The sequence below is a fragment of the Puma concolor genome, chromosome C2, assembly GCF_028749965.1.
Source record: "Puma concolor isolate L17-30 chromosome C2, mPumCon1.1.hap2, whole genome shotgun sequence".
NCBI classification, from domain to species: Eukaryota; Metazoa; Chordata; class Mammalia; order Carnivora; family Felidae; genus Puma; species Puma concolor.
Window position 1 is genome coordinate 459132 of NC_141675.1, and position 26353 is coordinate 485484.

General features: G+C 38.0%; 1 protein-coding gene across 7 annotated transcripts in view; it reads right to left on the reverse strand.

Annotated features, from left to right (window-relative positions):
* Nucleotides 1–23957, reverse strand: part of TOPAZ1 (testis and ovary specific TOPAZ 1) — a 94254-nt gene extending 70297 nt beyond the window's left edge. For 2 of the 7 annotated variants that reach the window (XM_086720272.1, XM_086720276.1), the window contains exons 1-5: nt 23599–23957; nt 22973–23034; nt 20571–22648; nt 10011–10072; nt 9189–9316 (exon numbers count right to left, since the gene is read on the reverse strand). In XM_086720272.1, coding sequence (XP_086576398.1) covers nt 9189–9316; nt 10011–10072; nt 20571–22648; nt 22973–23034; nt 23599–23809 — 2541 coding nt within the window. In that variant the 5' untranslated portion in view covers nt 23810–23957. Of the gene's footprint in view, nt 1–9188; nt 9317–10010; nt 10073–20570; nt 23035–23598 lie in introns of all 7 variants that reach the window. The other 5 variants (XM_086720271.1, XM_086720270.1, XM_086720273.1 and 2 more) reach the window with 4 other exon arrangements.
* Nucleotides 23958–26353: the final 2396 nt, after the last annotated feature.

Genomic DNA, 26353 nt, shown 5'->3' on the forward strand with positions numbered 1-26353 from the left:
AATTCCCAAATTTGGGGGCCAGATATCTTAAAAAAATTTTTTTTTAACATTTATTTATTTATGAAAGACAGAGAAAGAGCAAGAGTGGGGGCGGGGCAGAGAGAGAGGTAGACACAAAATTCGAAGCAGGTTCCAGGCTCTGAGCTGTCAGCACAGGGCTCGATGTGGGGTTCGAACTCATGAACCGTGAGATCATGACCTGAGCCGAAGTCGGACACTCAACCAACTGAGCCACCCAGGCAGCCCGGAGGCCAGATATCTTAAAGACAAATATTACTGTCTGGTCATGATTATTTTCTAGAGTTGGTACTTTGAAGCTTACCATAATATTAGAAGAATAAATGTATCATCCCCTTTTCTTAAACAAAACCAAAAATCTTACTATACTAGGAAGCAACTAAACAATCCTGTGGATTATTTTAAAAGAATTAATGCCAAAAATAGTCTACATCTTGAAAATATTTACAGTGTTAAGAATTCAGTGACTTCTGGCAAACATCTCCTAAAATCTATCCTTACAGGAACAAATGGATTAAGTCTTTTCCTCAGCTTTAAGTAGAACAGAGTACAAACTAGTTTTTGTTATTTTGTCTTAACATTCATTTATTTTTGAGAGACAGAGACAGAGCACAAGTTGGGGAAGGGCAAAGAGAGAAGGAGACACAGAATCTGAGGCAGGCTCCAGGTTCTGGGCTGTCAGCACAGAGTCTGACACGGGGCTCAAACCCACGAACCGCAAGATCATGACCTGAGCCAAAGTCCTATGCTTAACCAACTGAGCCAGCCAGGCGCCCGTTTGTTTGTTTTTAATGCTTCAGAGCAAGGGCTGGCAAGCTACAGCCTGCCTGTTTTTGTAAAGATTTACTTGAATATAGCAACTGCTATTTGTTTATATATTGTCTATGGCTTCTTTCATGTTATGACGGCAGAGTTGCAACAGCAACTATAGGGCCCACAAAGCCATACAGGAATTTTACCATCTAGCCCTTTGAAAAAAACTTTGCCAACCCTTGCTATACTATAAGTCAAGGGACTCTGCTGTGAGACCTTGGACAAGATACAGACTCAAAATCTGTTTCTTCATCTATTAAAAAGAATAATAGCACATGCCCCATGTGCAGCAAATGAGTAACTCAGCAAGTCAGGGTTGTCTATACTGTGTACATTGAAGCTATGGTCCTTGATCTACTCCTTGGAGGGAACTTTTAAGCCCCTGGAATGTGCTGCCTTTGGTAATGTGTTTTTGCTTGCTTGGGGGTCTGGGACCAGACAGTGTATACTAATAGTGTAATTCATGGTAGGGGCTTTGGGCCACTCTAGACAGTCTAAACTAACAATTTGATTTATGGTGGGGGCCTCAGGTCATCTGGTATCCAGCCTGACCTCTGGAGGGTATGGAGAGACTGAGTGATCGAGGTCAGCCACACGTGCAGTCAGACATGCCAATGTGACTGACCCCAAAAAAGACTGACCAGGGCTCAAGTAAATTCCTTTGGCTAGCATTCCTCTCTGTGTTGCTATGCATCATTGCTGGGAGGAGCAAGCAGTGTCTACATGGCTCTACTGAGAAAGGACAGCTGGAAACCTGTGCCTGGTTTCTCTTGGACTCTGCCCTATGTGACTCTTGTTTGTGGATTTTAATGTACACTCTTTCACTGTAATAAAATGTAATCTCAAGTATTAACAGCTTTGCTGACCTCTGTAAGTTCTAGCAAGTCACCAAATCTGAGGGTGGTCTGGGGGGCTCCTGAGCAGCATCTCATTATATTATGTGGATAAAATGTGATAACCCATACTAGGCATTTAACAGTGGCTGGCTGGCATTATGATAAAGGCTGAGTACATACTGGCTGTTATCATCAAACCATTAAGCAAGTACTTTGTAAGATTCTTTGTGTTATAAGACTCTTATAGCACTTAAAGACTTTTCAAATGGAGTTCATATTCAATATGTATTCAACAATTATTTGTGTTATTACTCTGTATCAGCCACTGCTCTAGGTGCTAGAGATTTAGTAGTAAGCAAAATGGACAAAAATCCTTGCTTTCATGGAGCTTCACTCTAGCAGGAAGAGATAAACATAAAAAAGTAAATGTGTAGAATGTTAAACCATAATAAATATAAGAAAGGGGAATATGAAATGTTGAGAGAAAGGAGAACATTTGAAGTTTCAGGTTGAATGGCCAGGAAAGTTATCTCTGAGAACACGAAACCAGAGTAAAGATGTGAAGGAAGTATGAGAACCAGCTGTACTATTTTTAGGAGAACATCCCAGGCAGACAAAATAGCGAGAGCAAAGGCCCTGAAGTAGGAGAAAGCCTACTATGTTTTAAGAACAGCAAGGAGGCTAGTGTGGTCAGGGTGAAATGGATATGGAAAGGAGTATAAGAGATCAGAGAGATAACAAGGTGGGGAAGGAGTACAGGAGACAGATACAGGGCACTACAGGTCACAGTAAGGACTTTGGCTTTGAATCTGAATGTCATTAGAAACTAATGGAGAGTCTGAAACAAAATAATGACATGATCTAACTCATGCTGTGTCGAGAATAAACCACAAGAGAACAAAATTAGAAGCAGGAGATCTACTAGAAGGTGACTGTAATAAATCAGGCAAGAGATGACCCTCACTTGGGTCTGTGTGGTATTGGTGAGGGGTGATGAAAAGTGGACAGTTTCTAGACATCTGATGGTAAAGCCTGCAGGTTTTCCTTGCAGTCTGGGTATGGACTGAGAGAAAAAGAAAGGAAATCCAAGGTTTTGAGTCTGAACAATTATAAAGGATGGAGCTGCCATTAACAGAGAAGGAGAAGATTATAGGAGGAACTAGTTTGTGGTAGAGGAGGGGATATATAACAGAAGTTCATTTTTTATTTTTATTTTTTTTAATTTTTTTTTTCAACGTTTATTTATTTTTGGGACAGAGAGAGACAGAGCATGAACAGGGGAGGGGCAGAAGAGAGAGGGAGACACAGAATCAGAAACAGGCTCCAGGCTCCGAGCCATCAGCCCAGAGCCTGACGCGGGGCTCGAACTCACGGACCGCGAGATCGTGACCTGGCTGAAGTCGGACGCTTAACCGACTGCGCCACCCAGGCGCCCCAGAAGTTCATTTTTTAAAAAATTTAAAAAATTCTTTCTTAATTTTTTATTGAGATATAGCTGACATACAATATTACATTAATTTCAGGTGTACAACATAACGCTTTGGCATTTGTACACATTACAAAATGATCACAACTGATCTAATTACCATCTGTCACCATACAAAGTGAATACAATATTAACTATATTCCCTATGCTGTAGATTGTACCCCCTTATTTTATAACTGAAAGTTTGTACCTTTTGACCACCCTTTACCCATTTTGCCCCACCACAACCCCCTCCTGTCTGGCAACAACCAATCTGTTCTCTATATCTTTGAGTCTGGGTTTTATTGTGGTTGTTGTTTTGATTCCAAATAGTGAATCATAAAGTATTTATTTTTCTTTGCCTGACTTACTTTACTTAGTGTAATACTGGTAAATAATACTGCAATGAACACAGGAGTGCATGTATCTTTTTGAATTAATATTTTTGGTTTTTTTGGATACCCTGTAGGGGAACTGCTAGATTGTATGGTAGTTCTATTTTTAGTTTTTTTTAGGAACGGCCATACTTTTTTTCCATAGTGGTTATACCAAATTACACTCTTACCAACAGTATACAAAAGTTTTCTCTGTATCTTTTTCTCCATATCCTCACCAGCATTTGTTATTCCTTGTCTTTTGAATAACAACCATTCAGACAGATGTTAAGGCGATATCTCACTGTGGTTTTGATTTACATTTCCATGATCATGAGTGATGTTGAGTACCTTTTCATGTGTCTGTTCACCAACTGGATGCCTTCTTTTGGAAAATGCCCATTTAGGTCTTCTGCCCATTTTTAAATCAGATTGTTTGTTTTTCTTTGTTATTGAGTTGTAGGAGTTCTTCACATATTTTGGACATTAACCCCTTATCTGATATATGACTTACAAATGTCTCTTCCCATTAAGTTGCCTTTGCATTTTGTTGTTTGGTAGTTTCCTTCTCTGTGCAGAAACTTTTCTGTTTCGTGTGGTCCCATTTGTTTGGTTTTGCTTTGTTTCCCTTGCCTTTGGAGTCAGATGCAAAAAAACTTTGCTAAGATTTATGTCAAGGAGATTACTGCTTATGTTTCCTTCTAGGCTTTATGGTTTCAGGTCTTAAAGTCAAGTCTTTGATCCATTTTGAGTTAATTTTTGTATATGGTGCAAAATAGTAATCCGTATTCATTCTTTTGCATGTAGCTGGCCAGTTTTTCCAAAACTATTTACTGAAGAGACTGTCCTTCCCCCATTGTATGTCCTTACTTCCTTTATCGTAAATTAATTGACCATATATACTTGGGTCTATTTCCGGGCTGTCTATTCTGTTCCACTAATCTATGTGTGTTTCTATGCTAACACCATACTGTTTTGATTACTATAGGTTTATGGTATAGTTTGAAATCAGGGAGTGTGATACCTCTGGCATTGTTCCTTTTTAAGACTACTTTGGCTATTCAAGGTCTTTTGTGGTTCCGTATACATTTTAGAAGTATTTTTTCTTGTTCTGTGGAAAATGCCATTGGAATTTTGATAGGGATTGCATCAAATCTGTACATTGCTTCGGGTGGTATGGTCATTTTACCAATATTAATTCTTCCAATCCATGGGCACAGAATATCTTTCCATTTATTTGTGTCTTTAATTTCTTTCATCAATGTCTTATAGTTTTTTAAATTTTTTCAAATGTTTATCTTTGAGAGAGAGGGACAGACAGAACACGAGTGCAGAGGGGCAGAGAGAGAAAGAGAGAGAGAGGGAGAGAAAATCCAAAGCAGGCTCCAGGCTCTGAGCCATCAGCATAGACCCCGACACAGGGCTTGAACTCATGAACCATGAGATCATGACCTAAGCCGAAGTTGGATGCTTGACAAACTGAGCCACTCAGGCACTCCAATGTCTTACAGTTTTCAGTGTAACCTATAGTTTTTGGTTAAATTTATTCATAGGTATTTTACTCTTTTTGATGTGCCCATAAATGGGATTTTTTGGATTTCTTTTGTTGATAGCTATTATTATACAGAAACACAACAGATTTTTGAATATTAACTTTGTGTCCTGAAACTTTACTGAATCCATTTATTAGTTCTAACACCTTTAGTGGTGGAGTCTTGAGGGTTTTCTATATATAATATCACGTCACCAGCAAATAGTGATGGTTTTACTTCTTCCTTTCCAATCTGGATATCTTTTATTTCTTTTTCTTGCCTAACTATTAACTTTGTGTCCTGAAACTTTACTGAATCCATTTATTAGTTCTAACAGCTTTAGTGGTGGAGTCTTGAGGGTTTTCTATATATAATATCACGTCACCAGCAAATAGTGATGGTTTTACTTCTTCCTTTCCAATCTGGATATCTTTCATTTCTTTTTCTTGCCTAACTGTCCTTGTTAGGACTTCCAATGCTATGTCGAATAAAAGTAGGGACAGTGGGAATCCTTGTCTTGTTCTTGATCTCAGTGGAAAAGCTTTTAACCTTTTACTGTTGCATATGACATTAGCTGTGGGTTTGTCATATACAGTCTTGATTATGTTGAGGTACATTCTCTATCCACTTTGTTGAGTTTTTATCATCAATGAATGTTGAATTTTATCAAATGCTTTTCTGTATCTATTGAGATGATCATACATTTTTATCTTTCATTTTGTTAATGTGGCATATGACATTGATTTGATTTGCGGATGTTGAATAATCCTTGTATCTGTGGAGTAAATCCCACTTGATCATGGTGCACGATCCTTTTCACGTACTGTCGAATTCCTAAGGTTGAATTTGATTTTGTTGAAGGTTTCTGCACCTGTGTTTATTAGGGATCTTGGCCTGTAATTTTCGTTTTTTTTGTGGTATCTGTGTCTGGTTTTAGTATCAGGCCTTGTAAAGTGAGTTTGGAACTGTTTCCTCCTCTTCAGTTATTGGAAAAAGTTTGTGAAGGAGGGTAGGTGTTAAATCTTTGAATGTCTGATAGAATTCACCAATGAAGTCCAGTGGTCCTGGACTTTAATTTTTGGGAGGTTTTTGATTGCTGATTCAATCTCCTTACTAGTAATTATAATCAGATTTTCTATTTCTTCATAATTCACTCTTGGAAAATTGTAACATTCTAGGAATTTATCTATTTCTTCTAGGTTGTCCAAGTTTTTGGTCTATAATTCATAATTCATAGTGAACTATAGTTCCTAGTATTTCTGTGGTATCAGTTATAACTTCTTTTTCACTTCTGATTTTGAGTCTTGTTTTTGTTGTTGTTGTTTCTAAGTCTGGCCAAAAGTCTTGTCAATTTTATCTTTTCAAAGAACCAGCTCCTGGGTTCCACTGATCTTTTCTACTGTCTTTTTATTCTCTATTTCATTTATTCCATTCTGATCTTTATTATTTCCTTCCTCCTACTAACTTTTGGCTTTATTCTTTTTCTAGTTCTTTCTGATGTACCATTAAATTGAGATTTCTCCTGTTTCTGGAGGTAGGCCTGCATGCTATCAACCTCCCTCTCAGAACTGCTTTTACTTCATCCTGTAGATTTTTGTATGCCATATTTCCGTTTTCATTGTGTCTAGGTATTTTTTTCTCTTTTGATTTATTCTATGATTCACCAATTGTTCAGTAGCATGTTGTTTATTCTCCACATATTTGTGATTTTTCTGATTTTCCTCTTGTAATTTATTTCTAGTTTCATACAATAGTGGTATGCTAGATATGCTTGATATGCTTGATGGGATTTAAACCTTCTTGCATTTACTGAGACTTGCTTTGTGACCTAACACCTTATCTATTCTAGACAATATTCTGTGTGAACTTGAGAGGAATTTATATTCTGCTGCTTTTGGATGGAATGTTCCATATATATCTATTAAGTCCATCTGGTCTAAAATGTCATTTAAGGTTTATGTTTCCTTACTGATTTTCAGTTGTTTTTTTTTTAATTAAAAGGATATTTTTAAATATTTATTTACTTCTCAGAGAGAGAGAGAGAGAGAGAGCGTGCAAGAGTGGAGGGGGGAGCAGAGAGAGGGAGATACAGAATCCGAAGCAGGCTCCAGGCTTTGAGCTGTCAGCACAGAGCCCAATGTGGGGCTTGAACCCACAAACTGCGAGATCATGACCTGAGTGGAAGTCGGCTGTTTAACCAACTGAGCCACTCAGGTGCCCCTGATTTTCAGTTTTGATGACTGATGTAAGTAAGATGTTAAAGTCCTCTGCTATTATTGTATAGTATATGCAATTATATTATATACTTTGACGCTCTTATGTTGGGTGCATACATATTTATAAATGTTATATTTTCTTGCTGGATTGACTACTTTATCATTATGTACTGCTTCTCTTTGTCTTTAATTACACTCTCTTTTTTAAAGTCTATTTTGTTTGATACAAGTATAGCTGCACCAGCTTTTTGTTTCCATTTGCACTCAACATCTTTTTCCTTCCCTTTACTTTCAGCCTGCGTGTGTTCCTACAGCTGAAATGAGTCTGGTAGGCTGTATATAGATGTTTTAGGAATTCAGTTTGAACATGTTAAGTTTTATATGTCTAATTGGACATCCAAGTGGAAAAATCCAGTAGACAACTAGACATAAAGGTCTGCAGTTCAGAAAGTTCAGGCTGCAATTATAAATTTGAGAGTCTTAGCACACAGATGGCATTTAATTCAATGAGGTTGCATGAGACCATTTAAAGAGCAAATCTACATAGGAAAGAAGAACACATCATGGTCTAGGCTCTAGGTCATTCTAATATGTAGAGGTCAGGGAGATTAGGAGACACCAGCAACATTAGTTGGGAAGTTGCAGACAGAAAGGCAAAAAGTAAACCAATGTTTACCCTGAAAGTCAGGGTTTCAAGGAAAGTGTGATCAACTGTGACAAATAATGATGATAGGTTAAGTAAGATTAAGACTGAGAACATGTTCATTGGATTCGGCAACAAGGAGGTCAACCAGAGAGTTAAAGGATAATTCTGGTTGCAGTAAAGGCAAATATCTTTGGAATGGGTTCAAGAGAACTGGAGGAGAGAAACTAGAAATAGTGGGTATAGATATGCCTTTTGAGAAATAGGGTGACAGCTGGAAAAAAAAATGGGACTATGTAAAGGTTTTTGTTCTGTTTGAAAATGGGAGAACAGCATATTTATATATTGATGAGAATAATCCAACAATAAAAGAAGAATTACTGCAGTAATATTTTGAGAGAGAGAAGAGATGAACTTTAGCACATAAGTGGAAGGAATATCCTTGGCTAAATCATCTATTGTAATTGAAGAGAAGCTGGAGTTTGGGGAGCAGATGCAGGTTAAGTGGCTAATGTTTTGGTAGGGAATCAGGATGTTCTTTTCCAGTTACTTCAATTTGCTTGGTAAGTAGGAAACTAGGTTGTTAGCCATGAGGATGAAAGAGGAGGAATAATGAGAAAAAAGAAAGTATGAAATAGTTGCCTAGGAAGTCAAATGAATTATGCAAAAGGTCAGGACAATCATACACATTTTCTGGCAGAAAACAAGAACAAACTTTATATCCAAACTTTTCCCCATAACATATGCCAGTGGTATGTTCCGCCATCGCTCCAATATGCCTTCTGGATCTGTGGTTAAATAACTGCTGTGTGCATTCATAGCCCTTGAGCACTAGGATATTCTTAAATTTTAAAGATCAAGTGATATTCAGAACTTTGTGTTTAATGAGGCAGAAAAATAAGTAATAATTTAGAGACTTATGCAGGTTTGAGACCAACTTCAGGACACTAAAAAAAACAAACAAAAAAACTAAATAATAATTAAACACCTTATTTTCCCAGACATGTGAAACTTGTAAATAGTGTGCTTATGCAAAGCATCAAACAATATATCCTTAGGAGCAGAATGATGCAATTCTTTTCCTCAATAAAAAGGCGTTACACTTGTCACCTGACCACACTGTTATGATGAATTTCTGTATTATAACTATTTAGACCAAGAAATAGGAAAATGCAGAAGATTCCCACAGTACCTTTTCATCCAAGTCTGAACTACTGACAGCATTGTTAAGATGAAATTCTGCATTACCACTGTTTAGACCAGGAAATAAGAAAATGCAAGTCTCTTGTACCTTTTCATCCAAGTCTGAACTTTTTATGTGTTCACTGAAGTCTTCCAGATTTTCACTTTCAGAGGTCTCATTAGTAATTTCCCCTAGGGAAATGTTTTCACCTTTGGAATCATGTTTTATCTCATTTGCTGAAAAGAAAGAATATTCAACTGTAGAAACTTCAAACAGTGAAATAACTAAGTTATTCAAAGATTGTTCTAAAAATGAGTTAGAATTCAGACTCTTTTAAAGTCCAATGTGACAAACATGAAGTAGTTTTCAGCAAACTATACAATTATTCCTCCCTCTTTCAAAATAACTCCATTATATTAGATATAAAAAGAATGGCACTAAGACAAACTGAGATATATCAAGATAAATTTACGAATGTTTCTTGATTACGTCCAGTTATTTTAAATATGTTTTTAAAACTTTAAAGTACAATTAACTTTCAAAATATTTCCTGTGAAGATCCAGGTATTCAAACTTATGATTAACTGTAAATTACAAAAAATTATAAAAAGGATTCAGATTTAAAATGTGATAAAGTTTAAATACATACTTCCATTTAAAAATAATGCCACAAAATTTCTAAGGTCAATGATCCTCTCTTTTGTAGATAAAGCTGAACAAAGTTACTTACTAAATAATCAAATGGAAAATCTCTCAATCTCATCTGTCAACCAAGCAATAAAACTGAGGAAAACTGACAAACTATAAAACATGTTTTAACAAACTCTAGAATGAGAAGCTTCCAATTTTAATGAATTCATTTTGGCTAGGCCTGAATAGAGACACAAAATGATACTTCAATATACATATTTTGAAAACGTCAAATTTTACCTGCTGACAAGGAAGCACAGACCTCTGACTTCATCAATCCTGAATCCGGTACAGGAAGTTCTCTATTATAAAGCAAACAGAGCTTGAACATTATAAAGGATTCTACACAGATCCACTTCTCTAAACATTATATATTACCAGCTTTAGTAGCTGGTGAGGATCAGCTCAAGTTCTCCAAGGACAGAGTATTACACTGGAGGTTCAGAAACCCAGCACACCCAAGTAGATTCCTCATTTGTTTCTTTTAATTACACACATAAGCCACAACTGTTAGGGAGTGCTGCCATTCAAACTGCTACTCAGGGAGAACCCGATGACAGTTCTAACAGTTCTAAACTATTACACCCATACTAGAAGATGTTTAACTTCTACTCTGAAGTTTATGTATGTACAGCTTACTGCCAATGTAAAAAGGAAGACAGTTTGACAGCTGTTTGAATCTTTTTTTGTAGTCTCTAAAGACCACATATGGTCTAAAGGTTAAGGGTATAGAGATCAGAGTTAGATCAACCTAGGTTCAAATATCGTTCTGCCGCTTAACTGTGTCAACTATGGCAACATTATTTCTTTCAGTCTAACCATATCTGTAAAATGGGAATATCACCTATCCATGAGGTTACTGTGAGGATTAAATGAAGTGTTTTTAAAACCAATAGCATAGACTCTACAAATGAAAACTACATTTATATGAGGGACAAATGGCTAAACATTTCTCCATTTTTAAATATTTAGAAATCTATAAAAGAATAAAATATAATAAACACCCATAATCCCACCATTTTTTTCATTTAATAAATTCGTTTTATTAAACCTAGCCTACAGCTCTACAACCGCTCACTGGTTCAAGATTACTTCCTACTCAAGAAAGAGAAAAACTAAACAAAGTATTTTATACATCATTCTTTAAAGTCTTTGGAAAACAGGAAGTATTTGCTCCCTGACAGAAGACCTAAAACAACTGGAAACATATAGTTTAAAGAATGGAAAAAATAATAATATGAACAGAAGGCTCATACGATTTGACATCATGAGCAGAACACATCCCCAATCCTGCCCATTCATATCTGAGAACGGTCATGTCCTTCTCTGAAATAAGAAAGAAATCAGGTATCATTCTTAACTCCTACCTATGATTAATCAATCAGATTAATCAATCTTCACTTCCTAAATCTCTTCCAAATCCACATCCACTTCTGTTTGAAGTCATCATGTCCTCTGGCCTCATTATTACAATAGCTCCCCGCCACACCAGAGATACAATGATTTTTAAAATGTAAATCTGGTCTATTTAAAAGTCCTTTGGTGAATCCCTATATGCTGTTAGGATAAAGTTCAAACTCACCATGACTTCTAGTTTATCTAGGATGGTCTGTTTAGTCCTGTTGTCTTGGCTTAAATTATTAAAAGCTCCTCAATTCACTCTCAAAAGTTTTGTAGTTCAGAAGACAGATTCTATGGTCATCCTATTTGTAAAGGATGTAATGTAATGACTGAGCTTTCTGCACATTTTGTAGCTTTATTTCTTGCCATATGAACCCTAAGCCATGGAACATTATCTCTGTTTCTCAGTTGTGGCATACCTTTCCCTGTGGGCCTTTATACAGGCTATTACTCCTATAACAAAATTCTATTTACTTTTCTTCACCAACTGGCTAATTCTTGGTAATTCCTTTAGTGTTCATCTTAAATACCATCTTGAAAAGAAGTCCTTAACATCTCACACTTCTATTATAGTTTACGGTACTTGCTTAAATATCTGCCTCTCTTGGTGGATCAAAAGCTTAGGGAGGACAAGGCCCAGATGTGTCTTGTTGCCCTCCATATATACTCAGCACCTGACGTCTTCGTAGCCAGGCACCACAGGGAGACCCAAATGAAGATGCCTCTCTTCTGTCTAGGAACTCCCAGTATATGGGAGGCTCACATACAAGCAGACATAATACACTGAGATAAGTGCCAAGAAAACTGCTAGAACAAATTCCTAGAGTACCATCTCAGATGAGACTTGAAGGATAGCTGAATAAAAAGAAAGGGACTTGCAGATAAAGTAACATAATGCAAAAGGACTCAAGTACATGACATACTGTAGAAACCACGAGCTGCTTGCTGTGCGTATCTGTTATTACCCTTTCCCCCCCTCCCCCCCACCCCCCAAAACCATATTTGTCAAAGAGAGAATGGATGCAATCCACTAAAGAGCCTTAAAAAGACATGCCAAGCAATTCAGACTCTATCCTCAGGTGGGCAGAAAGCCACTGAAGCAATGTAAGCAGTCACTGGCAGATCAATTTCTATTACAGACTATCACTACGGAGGAGGATAAACAGAGAGTTCAGGGAGAATTAGCCAGGAGCTCATTACAATAATCTAGGAGAAAGATGAATAAGATAGCAGCAGTGAGAAATGAGAGGAAGGAAAAACTGTGAGAGATTAAAGCAATAGCATGAATACGATTAAGTGACTCAATAAACACACAAGAACTGAAGGATGTTTTTGCGGTTTCTAATTATCCTGAAAGTTACATTCTCACATAGGTATAGCTCCAGACACATAGGAGGTTATATCTGCAAACAAAACAAAAACCATAAACAGGCATATAGCAAGTATACTGCTTTAATTTCAATTTCAAAGTACTATATTAAAATAGTATTTTTAATATTGCTGGTATAGCTTATAAGCATGAGAAACTTTTTACTATGAATAACTAGCTCACAGGAAGGTAAAATTGTACATGCTGCTCTTGTTAGAAGTAATTTAACTTTGTTCTGTAGATGAAAAACACAAAGAAATTAAATTTATCTAAACTAAAAAAAATAATAAAGCAACACTGTAATGCACATAAATATTTTACAGTTTTGTACTGCTGTAATGAAAAGGTACAGCTCTCCCTTGATGGAGTGGGAAGGTTCAAAAATGAAGGGGAGGATGAGGAAAGGAGAGAAACAAACAGACTTGAGTGAAGCTATAGAAGCGCAGAGAAGCAAAAGAGATTTGAGCAACAAGGAGAGGGAAGGAGAGGGGAGTAAGAGAGGTTTCTGAAGAACGACACGGATTACATCAAGTTTATCCTCCAACCACAGCATTTTGTAAGGGAGTGATGAAGTTTAATGGGTTCCACCCAGGACTTGTTTTTTTTTTTTTTTTTTTATAAAACAAAATTTAATACAAAATATGATACTACATCTCTTATAGTAGGGAAAATATTGTTTTTATAAATCTGTTTCACACACTCACAAGTATGTCCTGGATCGTAATGCAAAATGTACCTTTGCTATGGGTAACTGACAAAAAGTCTAGAGCAGGACTGCTCTAGAATTATTACTACCAGAACAAGTCTGAAAACTATGCCCAAGAAAAATTCAAAATGTTATTGCTTTCTTCTGAGATGTTAACTAGCTGACTTGAGGTCAGTGTTCACTTATTTACACATTCACATACTGCTTCTAAATAGGGCTGCTACAAATTTACTGAGGCAATTATTCTGTAGATAGCAGTGGCCAAAAGCAGAGAAATATTATAGTATCCAATTCATTGGGCCAGAGGTTGCCTGGACTGATGCCCTGGTGTGAGGTGCTAGGTCTCTTGCTACTACAAATCAGTATTCCATAAAGTACAGTATCATATATTCTGGCAAAGACAAAAAAACACAATGGTTTATGTGACCCAAAAGAGAAGAAAGTAAAAATAAGAATGACACTTCTTCAAACTGCCCCACCGCCACTTTAGAGAGGAAATGACGGAGAAAAGAGATCAAAAGTAGATTAATGTTCTGTGGCAATCTGTAATCAAATTAAAGTCTTACAAATAACCAAAATGGCCCTGTTCTAGCAGGCTGTTTTGGGCTGAGGAGCAAACTTCAGAGCAAGCTACCCTGGGTTCAGATCCAGGCCTTACTAACTTACTAGCTGTGTGTCGTTTGGAAAATTAAACACTTTGATTCAATTTTAAGGAGGGCTAGTTTTAGAGAAACTGAACAGACATTTTTCCTAAGAAGACTCAGAGATGGCCAATGAACACATGAAAAGATGCTCAATACCACTAATCATCAGAAAGATGCAAATCAAAATCACTTCATACCTGTCAGAATGGCTAAAATAAGTAACACAAGAAATAACAAGTGTTAGGATGTAGAGAAAAAGGAACGCTTGTACAATGTTGGTGCAACCACTGCGGAAAATAGTATGGAGGTTCCTCAAAAAATTAAAAATAGAAGTACATTATGACTCAATAATTGTACTACTGAAAGAAAATGAAAATACCAATATATGCACCTCTATGTTTACTGCAGCATTACTTACATTAGCCAAGATAAGGAAGCACCCTAAGTGTCCATCGATAGATGAATGGATAAAGATGTAGTGTATACACACAGGAATATTACATAGCATAAAAAAAAAAAAAAAAGGAAGAGGTCATACTATTTGGTCATACTATTTGCAACAACATGGATGGACCTACAGTGTTATTATGCTAAATGAAATCAGTCAGACTGAGGAAGACAAATACTATATGATTTCACTCATATGTGGAATCTAAAAAACAAATGAATAAACAAAAAGCAGAATGAAACCTATAAAGAATGAACTGATGATTGCTACAGGGAAGGGAGGTATGGGAATGGAAAAACTGGGTTAAGGAGAATAGGAGATACAGGATTCTAGTTATGGAGTGAAAAATTCATGGGAAGAAAAGGCACAGCATAGGAAATATAGTCAATGATATTGTAATACTATTGTAAGGTGACAGATGGTATTTAAACTTGTGGTGAGCATAGCATAAGGTACAGAGATAGTGAGTCACTATACTGTATACCTGAAACTAATACAACATTGTATGTCAACTGGACTTAAAAAAGAATTAAAATAAAAAGGGCCAGTTTCAACCTCAGAATTATTCTACGAAATAAAATAATGTAAGTGATGTATCTAGCACAGGGCAGACACCAAATATCAGTTCTGATAATTCAGTGTAAAATTTTGCACTACAGAGTGTCTCAGATATTCAGTGGAAAGGCAGAATGGAGGAAGGTAAGCTTTCTAAAAGGCTACAGAATCTAAATATACAGGGAGAGAAAGAATGTCTTCTGAATCATCTGAACAACCTTGGTGTCAGGCATTTTTCCCTCTAGAAGTTTGTGTTTATTATTACCAGCTCCAGAAGGTACAATGCTCTTTATGGATTTAAATCCAATTTGCAAAGATGGTGTAACTGGTCCTCATTGATCACCAGCATTAGTCCTGTCCTGGTGACTTCAATTTCTGATGCTCAACTTTCCAACCATCTTAATCTGGCATCACCCTATTTATCCAGTTTTATTTCCCAGTACTCATCAACATCTATTTGCTTTAGAAAGAAAGGATTCACTGTCTTCATTTACATATATTCTAATCTAGATGCTTGAGGCACAGCCTACTATGATAGAAATTTAAAGTTTAATTCTCTCCCTTCCCTCAAAGTATGAGGACTGGGCTTGCAAAGGTAAATGAGACATGGAAACTTCCTACCCTCAAGAAGTCCAACAGTTTAATAGGCAAGAGACATGAAAGTTATTACTATCATAACATCAGTGCCATAATTGTGATAGGAAAAGGTGCTATGGGAACAGAAAGGGCTCCTAACTCTGCCTGAAAGAGTCAGGAAATGCTTCATAATCTGCCCTCTACAACCATATTCATATTTACCTTTACCTTATGCCTACCTTTTCTTCATTAATTTTCTTCCCCCACCAATTTTTTTTCCTTCTTCCCCTTTGTTAAATCTAAATCAATCCAAATTTCAAGGATCAGTACAAATTCTGACTTTTCCAAGATACCTTTTCATCCCTCTTTTCTAAACTACTAGTATTCTTAGTACTTCAGTTTATGTATTTTTGTTTCAGGCACATTGATTTTTCCTTCATACCTACACAGCAATTCCCTCGAATGCTTGGCAGATTCTTAAAATCTCAATGATCCACTGTATAATATCACTCAACTTATATTTTAGAATATAATAAAATTGTGATTGAAGATAATCCTACGTTCTAGGTCAGCACTATTATAGACAATCTCAGGCTAATGTATTTACAGGCTAATTCAAAAGTTTTATCATTGTCAAAAATTATGCATTACCAAGCTCATCAGTTCAAGTGTTAGTGGATTAGTGGATTAGTTCCAATATGCTTCTGATAATTTGGGTTTTAATATGAACTCTATCCATTGTAGAGATCAAAAATGAATAAGCATTCTAACATAACTTACACATCTTACAAATTCTCCCTAACCAAGTCTGAGAACACTTCCTCCAACAACTGAATCAATTCAGGCTTGACTATGTTTTAACAGTAAGAAGCAGTCCAGAGCTTCTGACCGTATCTGCCCTAACCCTCCCATACTTTTTTTTTTTAATTATTTTTAAAAAAAACCCTTTTTTAGTGTTTATTTTTTGAGAGACAGAGTAAGAGTGGGAGAGGGGCAGAGAGAGAAACGGAGACACAGAATCTGAAGCAAACTCCAGCCTCTGAGCTGTCAGCACAGCAGCGCCTGATGCAAGGCTTGACCCCATGAATCACGAGATCATTACCTGAGCCGAAGTTGGCCACTTAACTGACTGAGCCAGTCAGACACCCCCTAACCCTCCCATCCTTAAGTTCTGTTCCTGTAAAATACAAACACGGTCTAACAGGCTTCAACCTCTTAGTGTCTTAGAGGAAAAAGTAGTATATGAACCAGCAACTGGTTGATAAAAGGGACAGTTTTGAAATTTGAATTTATATTTTAAGCTTCATTTAGTTCTAGAATCATTAACAACCTTGTGTCCAACTATTAGCAGACCCTCTGTTTATCATACCTCCATTTTTCCCCGTTAAGGTTGATCCTAGCACTGTGGATGATTATAAAACGGGTATTTCTATTGCAGAAAAAATATTAAAGTAACTACTGAGGGGACACCGGGTGGCTCAGTTAGTTGAGTGTCTGACTCTTGATATCAGCTGAAGTCATGATCCCAGTGTCATGGGAATGAGCCACAAGTTCGGGTTTGCACTGAGCATGAAGCCTGCTTAAGATTTGCTCTCCTGAGCCAAAGCATAAGAGACTGTTAAAAACTGAGAACAAACTGAGGGTTGATGGGGGGTGGGAGAGAGGGGAGGGTGGGTGATGGGTATTGAGGAGGGTACCTTTTGGGATGAGCACTGGGTGTTGTATGGAAACCAATTCGCCAATAAATTTCATATATTGAAAAAAAATAATAAAAAATAAAAAAAAATAAAAACTTGAAAGAAAAAAAAAGATTTGCTCTCCCTCTCTCTCTCTCTCTCTTTCCTTGTCTCTCTCTCTCTCCCTCCCTCTGCCCCTCTCCCCGGCTCACACTTTCTCTAAAAAAAGTAAAATCAAATAAAAAAAAAATACAATACAATGCAATAAATAACAACTGAGGAAATTTTCAAGTTTACTTGAAGACCAAAATTTCAGAAGGAGATATGAAAAAAAAGCCAATAAAAGTATAATTGGCACTTCTGAAATAAAGGGAAATGAGGTTCAAAGACAATCAGAAAAATTATCTGAAGTAAATTTGATACTGCAAACCAAAATGGTTCACCTTGTCCAGGAAAAACTGACATATAATTACCAATCCCAAGACAGAAAGTAAGAGAAACAACTGATAGCTGATAGGAGGAAGACGAGGTGGAAAGGGAGGAGGAGGAGTGGGGGGAGGGCTAGGAGGAAAAGGCAGCAGTGGCAGCTGAGAGAGGAATGATGGGAGAATTAGGTTTGGCTTCAGACTTCACAACGAAGTCAGAAAGCAGGCTGGAATGACCATACAGTTGTAAAAAGGAAAAACATAAACTGAAAATTTTATACCCAATTTGCCTACACAACAGTTGTTCTTATGTATCCAAGATCTTAAAGAACACAGCAATCATGAACTCTTCTTGAAAAAAACTGCTCTGAAATCTATCCAACTAAGAAATGAATCAAAATAGCCAAAGCAGAGGAAAGTACAAAGAATAATGGTAGGGACTGAATCAATTTAAATATATAACTAAGAGGGGCGCCTGGGTGGCGCAGTCGGTTAAGCGTCCGACTTCAGCCAGGTCACGATCTCGCGGTCCGTGAGTTCGAGCCCCGCGTCGGGCTCTGGGCTGATGGCTCAGAGCCTGGAGCCTGTTTCCGATTCTGTGTCTCCCTCTCTCTCTGCCCCTCCCCCGTTCATGCTCTGTCTCTCTCTGTCCCAAAAATAAATAAATAAACGTTGAAAAAAAAATTAAAAAAAAAAAATATATAACTAAGAGAGTCTTTGGGAATTCAGATTATTGAAGAGAATGTAAATGACACAAAGCTTAACAATATAAAACATTTTTTTAAAACACAAAAGTTGGGGGCAACACTGGTAGAAAAGCCAAAGTGTACAGTTATGCTCATCTTTCATGTTTGGAAAGCAAATGCTGCTGTCTGAAGTTAGAACATAATTTTTAAAAGTCATGATAAAATTCAAGCTATTAAATAATATTTCTCATTAACTTTAGAGAGAGACTTTTTGAAACTAATCTCTTGTGATACAGAAGTATATTGTTTCAGCAATCCCTTTAGTTTCATTTTAGTTCCCCTTCCCCTCAATCAAGAATAAATAAAATTAAATATTTTTACTAAAAAATAACAATATAATTTTTCTAAAATATGTCTATGTATATGCCTAAATAGATGTCTAAAATGATGACTACAAATTGTTAGCAATTGATTTGTTACTTTGGATGGTAGGATTACCCCCCTTTTATACTTTTAATGTAATGAACATGTATCACTTTTTTCAAAATCAGCCATTATTCTAAAAAAAAGAATAGAAAACAAACTTCCTAACAATTCACACTTCTTTCTACCTTTGGTGGTAGCTTACTGTCAACATCTTATTAGCTAACGGAGATGTCTGCTCTATTTAAATGCAGGATTTGCTCTAATTTCCCTTTGTATTCCTCAAAAGAAGTGTGGTATACCAAGAGTTAAAATCACCTTCATTAACTACCTTCTTTTGAACCCTTACTCCTCACTCAGTGCCATGCTAAAACCAAAATCTCCTCTTTGATTTAACCCACACAATCCAGAAGCAAGTATCTTCCCCTTTAACAGATAAGGTAAAATAATTTGCCTAAAAGGTCCCATAGCTGATAGGTGGCAAGAAGATTAAAAAACGATAAAGACTATAAAGGTCAAGTTCTTAATCATTAAATTTTTTCTTTTTTTAGCACTAATTCTAAAGTAAGACAGGCCTCAGTTCATAGCCCGATTATGTTATTAGCAGTGTGACCCTAGACAAATGACAACTTGTCATCTTTATTTTTCCATCTTTGAAATGGGCAAACTATCATCCTATCTCATTATACTGCTAAAAATACATAATAAAGCTTAGTCTTCCATTTGGCAAACAGAAAGTACTCTATTTGGTAAGTTAAAAGTTCTTGAGGGGCGCCCGGGTGGCTCAGTTGGTTGGGCGACCGACTTCAGCTCAGGTCATGATCTCGCAGTTTGTGAGTTCGAGCCCCGCGCTGGGCTCTGTACTGACAGCTCGGAGCCTGGAGCATGCTTCGGATTCTGTCTCCCCCCTCTCTCTAACCCTCCCCTGCTCATGCTCTGTGTCTGTCTCTCAATAATAAACGTTAAAAAAAAATTAAAAAAAAAGTTCTTGAAACACTAAAAACATCAAGAATGTATCACAAAAATAACTAAGTAAAATGTATAAATACCAAAGAGATTTGAGTAATGTAACACTGAATCTTAGTGGAAAGGGTTTTCATGTTTCCTTTTGAGTCTGTTCACAAAACATTGCATTATTCAAGCATTGTAACATATAGATTAGAGCTTGAAGAATCATAAAAGTTTAGTAAAATATGACATAACATAAAATAAAATTTGGATCAACCAGAATAGATCAAATTCCTGAGCATGAAGGTTACTACTTGGTTCCATTTACAGTTGCCTTAGGCAAAATTGCCCTCTTTGGGGGCTAAACCATCATTTAAAACCATCACCTTAAAAGTAGAACCATGAGAAAAATTTTACTCCATTTTCTTCTGAAAAGTGGTTTAACTTTTGATTCTACTCTCAAGTCCTAAATATGTCAAATAAACCTTTCCAAGGTTTCTGTGTTCCTTGAAAAATGAATTTTTTATCTAACAAGGAAGACACAGAAAATGGGTTAAAATATACAGTACTGTTCTTAGTAACTTGGCTGAAATAAAAGTATATCTGCATATTTGTAATAATTTAAGAACATAGGAAAATAAATGTAATTGACTTTTGAAAGCATCAGTGTCAGTAATTTACAAATCACCATTTTAAATTCTGAACTGCTAATGTGCCCATAATATCCAAAATAGAATTGCTTTATTTTGACTCTAAATTTTAGCATAATGACATTTCCAGGTTTCAGCAGTAATGTGTTATATTACATTTAGTAAATAACTATATTAAAAACATAATGGAGTTTCAATGATCACTGAATAAATCAGTGATACCAAAGAGCAGAAAGTGCTTTTGAAACCCCCAACAATAATCTGCACCAAAAGGCATACTTTAACATGCATACCTCAAGTCATTGCTTGTTTCTTTTTTTTCTGGAAGTTCCACGTGCTTAGAGTCTGTTGATTGGTGCTCTTCAGCAACAATGGGCTCCTGGCTTATCATAGGGACCTCTGAAGTAAATGAGAGCTCCCCTTCATTGGAGACCCCAAAGAGATCTGGGTCATCTTGAATGACATCAATTAAGAGGACATCATCTTCATATGCTTTCAGAATATCTGGAAACCCCATTTTAATTTCTGAAAAGTTCTTAGTCATTTCTCTACCACTAACTTCAGAGAAAACTGGTTTGAATGTTTCTTGTTTATTAGAGAAGGCACAACTTTTCTCCATACACCCAAGATCACAAGAAAAACTATTTCTTTCAATTGTGAGAGAAACAGCTTCCTTATTAGAAATAATATTGCCTGGTTCAGAGATGCAGTTAGATGGTTTAGTATCATTGCTTTCCTTTAAAAAGTTTGGAGAAATACCACAGGAATTCTTACACATGCATGAGTCAGAATCAGCTTGCACTGGAGTTACACTATTTTGTATACTCAAAGACTGAGGTCCCGATGTTACTGTGGAGACATTTTCTTTACTCCTACTTTGTCTTACCTCTGCTCCAGATAAATTGTCAAGAAGTTCTAGGGGACTATAAGCATCTCTCTCTGATGACCTGGCATTTATTTCTTTTCTTTTTTCTGTTTTATTCTTAAGTAATGGAATTTTAAAATTAGTCAGTCTTCCTGTGTTCAATATTTTAACCAAGTCTGGAACCACAAGTGTTTGCTTAGCAATGCATGGTTTTCGATGAATTGTTTTGCCTAGAGAGTTATTTGCTTCCTGGCCATCCTGTGAAGCCACTGTCAAATTAAGTTTTGTTAAATTCCCTCTATCTTTTTTTTTACTTCCTGTTAAGTTTTGAGTCACATTAGTTAGCGGAGTATCTTCATCAGTATTAGAAACTACCTCTGACCCACTTCTGCTCCATTCCTCTGACTTCATCTTTTTACCATCATCAATTGTAGGTTCCTTTATAATCGTCAAAGTAGGCTCTACTGCAGAGACTGAAGACAAACAATTTAAATTAGAATTCAATTTTTCTTTGCTTGAAGATTCACCATTTGTTTTTGTTATGGTACTCTGTAATGATAATTTAGAATCAATTAAGTGAGTTTGATTTGTTTGGTGTTTAAGAAAATCATCTTGCCTAAAACTTTGCTGAGACCCAGGAAGAAAGTTATTTGAATCTGGCAAGGAAGACTTTTTCCAACACTGGGCAGATATTCTAGCACATGAATAACAAGGCCAAGTTCTTTTACCAGTCATCGGTATTGTTCTGTGACAGCCTGACTTCGATTCTTCAGCTTCATTTCTCAAGTCTTCCCGTGAAGATCTCTTTTCAGTAAGATGGCAATCACTAGATAATTTCACTACTGAGCTTTGCATTGACTTAAAATATTCTTCCGGCTCCATGCCTTTAAATCCTAAGGGCTCTGGAGTGTTCTTTGTTTCTTCTTCCACAAGTGGCTCAAGGGTTTTCTGAAACATAGCATTTACATGATGTTCAGGACTTGTTTTTTTTCCTATTTCTGGAAGACTCAATAAATGATCCATTGGGGAGAGTGTATTATGGTTTACTTTTCTCAAAACTTTTAAAGGACTTTTTTTAGCCTCTAAAGTCTCTGCTCCTTTGCCCTCAGCACCTGTTTGGTTGTCTTGTAACACCAATTCAGTTTTGTTATACACATTACAGCAGTTCATCTCAATAACCATTTCATCTCCTTTTTCAGACACTTTCATCCTTTTCCTGGGTTTTCTCCCAATATTGTTCTCCTCTATTGAATATTTATTTTTTTCATTTTGAAGGCAGGAAAGCAAGCCATTAATTTTACTTTGGTGTAAATCAGCTTCTTCAAATAATAACCTATTTACTCCCATTAAGTTTTCTTCAGTCTGTAAGAGCTGGGGAATATTATTTGTGTCACTCTTATCTGCAAGACTCCTGAGGTTTTCTTTCTTTAACTTCGAGGAATTTTCTGGAATGTGCATACATCCACCATGAGGTTTATATGCAAGGTTATTTCCATCATTACAACCCTTGGAATGGGGGAAAAAATTGTAATCATGTAATTTTAAAATGGAATTATTTTCTACTCCAGGTGACAAGCTGTTACAAGAATATTTTGGAGTATTCTTGTACAGTTCATCTTGGAATTCAACCTTAATATTTCGTGTAGCCTTATTGTCAGTTATTTTGAGAGGTGGACTCTCTAAGCTTTTAAGTTTTTTAATTTGAATTCTTCTTTTAATACCTTCTACCAAACTCTCCTTACCCAAAGACTGCAAGAAAGCCATACTTTGAAATTCACTGCACTCCACTGTTTGGAAAGATTCCAAACTGGTTAATGATTCCTTTCTTACCAGGTCAATCCCTGGCTGTGGATCATCACTTGAAGCTTCAGTGACTTTTCTTTTTTCCTTGGCTGATCAAAACAACAAAACATACCAGAAAAGATTTTTATATTGAGGAGGAAAAAGCAACACCACTTAAAATAAAAAACTGTGAAGCCATCCACATTTATTTCCCTGAATAGCTAGCTGTATGGGAATATACTTCTGTTTTCAAATGAAAAACCTAATTTCCGCTAAGGAACTCCATACAAACCCGTATAAATTCCAAACCAGCTGAATAATCGCTAGCATCAACATCACTTCACAGTAGCCAAAATGGACCACTAATAGGAATTCCTCTGAAAGTAATTCTGACCAAGGGCTTCCGGTCAGTCACGTGCATCGGTAAAGCTCAATGCAAATTCAAGCTACACACTAGTGTGAAACAACAGGGGGGCAGGCTGAGATGCAAACGCTAGAATGCCAGTGATCTAGGAGGCTTCTCTTACTGGTCCTCCCGGCTGCAAGGGGCGCTCCGCCTCCTTCGCTGCTTCTAAGCCCTGAGGGTCTGACGGGCCCGAAGCCCCCCCACCCCCGCCTACCCTGGCCCTTCTCCCGCCGCCTCACGGCGGCCTTCCCAGTCCCATACGCCTCACCCTCACCCGACTTGTCACTTTCCACCTCTTCTCTCCCAGACGCTCGGGCCACCATTCTCCTCTTCTGCCTGCTCTCCTCGCGTCCCGTGGCCTCAGGGCCACAACTTCCCGCTTCGCCTGGCCCTGGCCGCCGGCCTCGCTTCCTCAGGCCTCGCGAGTCGCCTTCACGCCCGGGGGCCGCCGCGGGGCCCGAGGGCAGCGGTGGCCGCATCCGCCCTAGGCGGCCAGCCCAGTCCACGGCCAAGGCCCACCGAGGCCTGCCGCACCCACTCACAGGAGCCCACCAGCCGCGCGAAGGCCGCTCCCGCCGCAGAGCTCCTACCGCCCTCAGCCCGGCTCCGTGCCGCCTGCAGTCAGGATCCGGGGGCGGAGGCGGAAGCGGAAGTGGGGCCCGCGCTACCCCCTAGGCAGGACGGGCGGGGCCCAACGGGCGGAAGTGCCCCAAGCAGGTGCGGGCTACGCCTGAGGGCCTCATTGCTTGGGTCTGTGGCCCGAGTCGCCTTCCTAGGCCGGAACCTCCAGCAGCCACTGGGGTCCCTTTCTCTCACGTGCTGCCCCCTCCTGCCTAGCCACTGGCAAAGATGAGTGTCAGCCAGTGGCTTCTAACCGTCCCGTCCTCTGGGGTCCCGTTCCTTCAGCCTTCTCAATATAGTCACCCACATACCGTATAGACACCTCAAGCTCCAGATGTGCAAAACTGAGCTTAATCCTTCCTCGACAAGCTTCCTCCTCCTGTGTTGGTGGATGTGCCACTGTCCACCCATTTGTGTAAGCCAAGAATCTAGAAACGATCAGAGACCACTTCTTTCCACTTCATTCGCCACAGCCACATTCATTACATCTGCTTGATTCTACTTCCTGTGTTTGTCAGCCACTCTCTGCTCTTTGCCATTACTTTGGGCCTGGCTCTCAGAATTTGACCTACGGCATCAGCCTCCTAAATTGTATTCATGCCTCTGTCCTTATGTGTAACCAAACCAACCTTGAGTTTCCTACTTGGTGAGCCAGAAACTGCACCAGGTTGAGTTGTCACGCAAAGAAAAGTTCATTTGCAGCAAATAAGAGATAGTGGGGAGTGGCTTCCAAAGCCATGACTCCAAGAACACGGGTGAATGGGTTCCTTTCATTTAGGGTTAAGTTGCATATTTAGATAGGGAAGCCTTGTCATCATATGTAGGGTAGGTAGAAGTTGTCCATGTGCCTTAAGGAAACATGCCTATACATACGTTGTTTGTTATATAAATGAGGCTGAGGATCCTTCTGGGGTTGAGATTTTATTTATTTATTTATTTATTTATTTATATATATATATATATTTTTTAATGTTTATTATTTTTGAGAGAGACAGAGTGCGACCAGGGGAGGGGCAGAAACAGACACATAACACACAGAATCTGAAGCAGGCTCCAGGCTCTGAACTGTAGTAGGACACGGGGCTCCAACTCATGAACCACAAGATCATGACCTGAGCCGAAGTCAGACACTTGCTTAACCAACTGAGCCAGCCAGGCGCCCCTCTTGGGTGGGGATTTTAGTATTATGATGAGTTAAGGTAATCATCAGTTATTCTAGAGGTCATAACATGGTCCATCTGCACAAGCATGAGTCAGAAGTTAAATTCAAACTGGTCTGGGTGGCCTGGGCTGGCTGGAGGTCTTAGGGCAGTCGCTATGGCTTAAGGGAAGTTTCACTTCCCATTTACCCAAGTTAAGAGAGGAGCTGGAAAAAAGAGATTAAGGAAAAATGTGGAACAAAGGTCAGTGAATACAAGCAGGTGTGAGGTAAAGGTCAGGTCTTGGTGTCCGGCAGGTGACACTTGTGGTATTTCGGTGAGGTTTCCACCTGCTGCCAGGCCTTGCCCTGCCCCTCCCATGTCAGAGATCCTGGCATTCCCAGATTGGTCCTTCATGAACCTCCTTTACTTAGAGACTAAAACTAGCAGAAAGAAGTCCAAACCTTTTATGGTTCTCTCCTGTGGCCACTGAATATTTAACAAATTTTGTCTCTTGTTGTCCCTGTAGGGGAAAAGTTGTACTTCAGTAGAAAACTATATGTAGGAGTCACCCTTCTGCATTATCTGATTCTGATTCTATGGGACATATCTTACTAATTTTAAAGTAAGTGGTAGCAATACAAAATAATGGTCTATGGACATGCAAATCCTGTCTTATCCTCAGTTGACTTCCCACTCTCACTGTGGAAGAAGCCAGTTTTGCCTCAATTGGCACATTCATTTCAATATTCCTGATCTGTGTGTCTGTTTTTTAGACTTATCCTTTGAACTGGTATTTATAAAATCTGCCTAATGAGAGAAAGTTAGTACAAGTTCATTTCTATGAGACATCTCTATGAGAGTCATGACTTTATCTTTTTTTTTTTTGGAAAACTATCTTCTAACACCACACATATCCTGCTCTTTATATGCTGTGTCATGCTTATGCGTCTTTACATGCTAGTCCTGGAAATTCTTTTTTTGCTTTTCTGCTTGGTGAACTACATATTCTCCTTCAAGATTTAGTATGAGGATCACCCCTCAAGGAAGCTTCCCTGCTACCCATCTCCTTACGTGTGTGTGTGTGTGTGTGTGTGTGTGTGTGTGTGTGTGTGTGTTGGAGGCAAGGAGCATCAGGTATTCCTGCCTGCCTGCTAACACATTGCTTTCAGCTCTTTCTATCTCTTTCAGGGCAGATACCTTCTGTTAATCTTTGCATTTTGTATGTTTTAAGATAAACTTGGTGATTTTTAACACAATGTG